This window comes from Lactuca virosa, chromosome 5 (assembly GCF_052849685.1).
Source record: "Lactuca virosa cultivar CGN04683 chromosome 5, Lactuca_virosa_CGN04683_v6, whole genome shotgun sequence".
In the NCBI taxonomy this organism is placed as follows: Eukaryota; Viridiplantae; Streptophyta; class Magnoliopsida; order Asterales; family Asteraceae; genus Lactuca; species Lactuca virosa.
The window spans coordinates 265,107,939-265,111,475 of record NC_136430.1 but is presented as its reverse complement, the minus strand read 5'-3'; the positions used below and the strand labels follow the sequence as shown (position 1 = coordinate 265,111,475).

Genomic DNA, 3,537 nt, shown 5'->3' with positions numbered 1-3,537 from the left:
TAGGTACAGGTTTCTAAGTCTTATATATTATAACCAAAGTCTCCTGGAGGGATGAGCGTGAGTTTGTGTATAGATCTATACGGGACTGACAATCCCGCACCTTGGCTGTTAGCTATAGTTGGGACCGGCAGGTCTACGGGTGACAAACGTCATAACTTTTTCGAAGCCTACGGAACATCATGTTTTTATCCGGTCCAATTAAGTATGGTTATATGAAACTCACAATGGTATCAACTAAGGCGTTTAGATTACGGAATTTTCGTAACTTCAAATAGCCTTACTAAACAATAGAACTACACCACACAACTTTTCTAGTAACATGAACATACAGTTTAGAAGGGGCCTATAATGCTAACTCTATGATTTCTTGGTTTATACATTAGGGTTATATATTAATAGGATCCGGTAGGTAGTAGAATGTGTGCTTTCCGCTTTCAGTTCCTGTTCCTTGTTTGGTTGTGGGCTTAGAGCTGATTCATACAGTCTACTATCTATTCGATCTTGGTTAAATATATATAATCTATATACACTAAGTAATCATAGGGGGAAACAGGTATGGGCCATGTCATAACTTACAAATACAACATACTATTTTCTAGTACAAAAACATACTTTTCTGATGGAACGTTTAACTAAGTACATACATATATAAAGGATTGCATACAAATACAACATTATTAATTTACTTTCTAAGTACAATGTATATGTCACACAAAAAGGACCAACACCGTTAACTCTGTATTTACCTAGTGTATACGCCAGGGTTACATACAATGTAGATCCGACAAATAGTGGAATGTGTGGATTCCGCCTCATTTCCTGTTCCTTGTTTGGTTGTGGGCTTAGGGCAGAACCACACAATCGATTGTCTGTTCGATCTGTATTGCATATAACTGTATCTACTAGGTGATTTTAGAAGGAACTAAATGGTCACATTTTTCTTACATTAGATTACATTAGAAAATATTGGATTTTCTGGAGGAACATACTAAGGTGTTTGAGGAACAAAGAACATGCTTTCTAAAACAAAATACTTATGAACTCACCAACTTAAATGTTGATACACTTTCAAAATCACTTATATTCTCAGGAAAATAGTAGACAGGTACACGCGCAGGGTTCTAGAAGACGGACCATATTCATGACTCGTCTTTACTTTTTGCTATACATTTTTGGTGCCATTCAACTATACAAAGAACACACATGTATTAACTATATTATTAATGTAATGGATGTTGTTGCTTGTTTTACTATTCTACATTTGTTGTGATACTAAACATGACGTCCTCCACCCCGAATGTTTCCGCCATCTCGGTTTGGGGGTGTGACATTTGAATTTCGAGGTTTGAGCCATCAAAGCAAGTGGTCCTCCCAAGTCTGCACAGTCTTTTAACACCATTGACTCTTGTGCTTGTAGTTCACCGTAGATCTTGAACAAAGAAAGAGTGTGGATTTTTCTTTCTCCTTGGACTATCATCTTGGCAGTAGTCCAATGTCTTTCCAAACCATTCAGATGCTGTAGGTTTGTTTAATGATTGCTTCGAACAATACCAACATTTGACAACTTTGTGACAATGAGGTTGAATCTTTTGAAGGAATCTTCATGACTTTCACCAGGAAGACCTTTAAAATTGTTAAACTCGTTGAGGGCAGTGGTGAGCTTCTTGTCTTGAGCTTGTTCTGACCCTTGGTAGAGGTTCTTGAGCACATCCCAGATTTCCTTGTCAGATTTGCAGTTGATGATGATGTCAAAGTTATCTGGAGCAACACCACATGATATTTCATAGAAGGCTATGGCTTCTTTCTCTATTTTTTGTCAAGATCATCGTTTGTTAGTCGATTCATGGCGGCCTGAGCTCCTCCTAGTCATGCCTGAGCACCATCTGCTTGAGCAGGAGCAAGAACTGGAACATGGGGTCCTTCTTCCACTGACCTCCAGACATCTCTTCCGAGCCTCTTAAGATACCTTTCCATTCTTTGAGACCATTGGTGGTATTCATTTGCAACAAGTATAGGAGCTCTATTCGATCCTCCAACACTGTGGGAAATGTTTAATGATAAAGCTTGTGACATATTTCCTTGTTTTGTTTTTTAAAAGGAACGAGCTTCAATGGTATAGAAGGCTTTCTAAAAGTAGAGTTTTGTTTAAAAAGCAACCACTTGAGCTCTGATACCAATTGTTGAGAGAAAAACTTTGAAGAACACTTGAACAAAGATTAGTACAAGATAATAAGTTTCAAAATAAGTTAATCTCAAGGATCTTGTTAGCTCAACAATAATAATAAGTTAGAAGTTAGATTGTTGGATGCGGAAATGTAAAGGAAATATAAATGACAACAAGTTATATTAAGTATACACTAAGTTGATTCATAACAAGGATTTCAATCAAACACAAGTTAGTAAATGCGATCAACTTAAAGTGAAGAGGGACTCGGTTTATCGGAAGATAATAGATAGAGATGAATGATCTTTGTATTTCAACGATAGTTTAGAAAGCTCGTGAAGGTGTTTTTGATACATGAAGATGGAGTCTCTATTTATAGAGTCCCGAAAAGTTACATTAGAAATAAACAAATACTATTCTACTGAATTCAGTGACCATGCAAGGTTCGCTGGACAAAACAAAGTAAAGACTCTAAGTTAGTAAAGTAACATAAAAGTCTTCATTCATCTCTGCGGTAGCTGTTGCGGTTGCGGTTCACACAAAATCTTATTCAACTTCGGTAGCACTAATAACTCAGACTTCGGTTCTTTAGCTAAAAGAGGGTCACTTTTTGTAATAACAGAAGAAGAATGGTATCTGGATCAGCCAAGGGGTGTCAAAGAAGTCAACAATGCCCATCCGAAGTCTGAAATATTTGAACTGACAAAGGTTGTTCTACTCCTGACAAAAGCAAAAGCAGCTGCAAAGAAACAATGTGGTATCTGCGTGTAGACTGAACATCCAACATATATATGTCCTATTTTGCAGGAGAATATTGCTCCAGTCAAAGCTGTCGGAGGATACCAGCAACTGAATATTTATAATCAGCCTCCAAACTATTATTAGAACAATAATTTTCAACCAAGACAACAATTTTAGCCACCATCGGGTTTTTAGCAGACGAACTTTCAGTAGAATTCTCAGAATCAGCACAAATTTCAGAATCCAAATCAACAAACTTATCAACAATAAAATTTTCAGAACCAGAATTCGCAGCAGCAACCCAATAGTTCTAGTATGGCCTTAGAAGATATTGTGCAGAGTCTTGCCATGAGCACCCAAGCATTTTAGAATGAAACCAGAGCCAGTATCAAGAATCTAGAACAACAGGTGTTTCAATTTGCCTCTTTTGTGGGTTTGATGGAAAATCTCAAGGAAAGTTTTTGGGGCACACTGAAAACAATCCAAAGCATAATGTGAGTGCTATTTCCTTGAGAAGTGGGAAAATTTATGAAGGCCCAAGCGTATCTGAACCAGAAAAAGAAGTTAAAGAAGAATATGATGAAGTTATGGTTGAAGAAGAAGATGTAAAAGAACCTAAAAAAGAAGAAGAA

General features: G+C 37.0%; 1 protein-coding gene across 1 annotated transcript; it reads right to left on the bottom strand.

Moving 5' to 3' along the window:
- Positions 1 to 1,528: 1,528 nt before the first annotated feature.
- Positions 1,529 to 2,073, bottom strand: LOC145112696 (uncharacterized). The gene is made up of 2 exons (XM_079048833.1): positions 1,881 to 2,073; positions 1,529 to 1,806 (listed from the first exon to the last, which is right to left on the bottom strand). Exons 1-2 carry the CDS (start codon positions 2,071 to 2,073, stop codon positions 1,529 to 1,531), a joined length of 471 nt encoding a protein of 156 aa, XP_078904959.1.
- Positions 2,074 to 3,537: the final 1,464 nt, after the last annotated feature.

Excerpts from the sequence above, each read along its gene's own strand:
- LOC145112696 (XM_079048833.1), bottom strand. The coding sequence starts at position 2,073 with ATGTCACAAGCTTTATCATTAAACATTTCCCACAGTGTTGGAGGATCG. Across the intron at positions 1,807-1,880 it reads TGCTCCTGCTCAAGCAGATG|AGAAAGAAGCCATAGCCTTC; the intron begins GTGCTCAGGCAT and ends GACAAAAAATAG.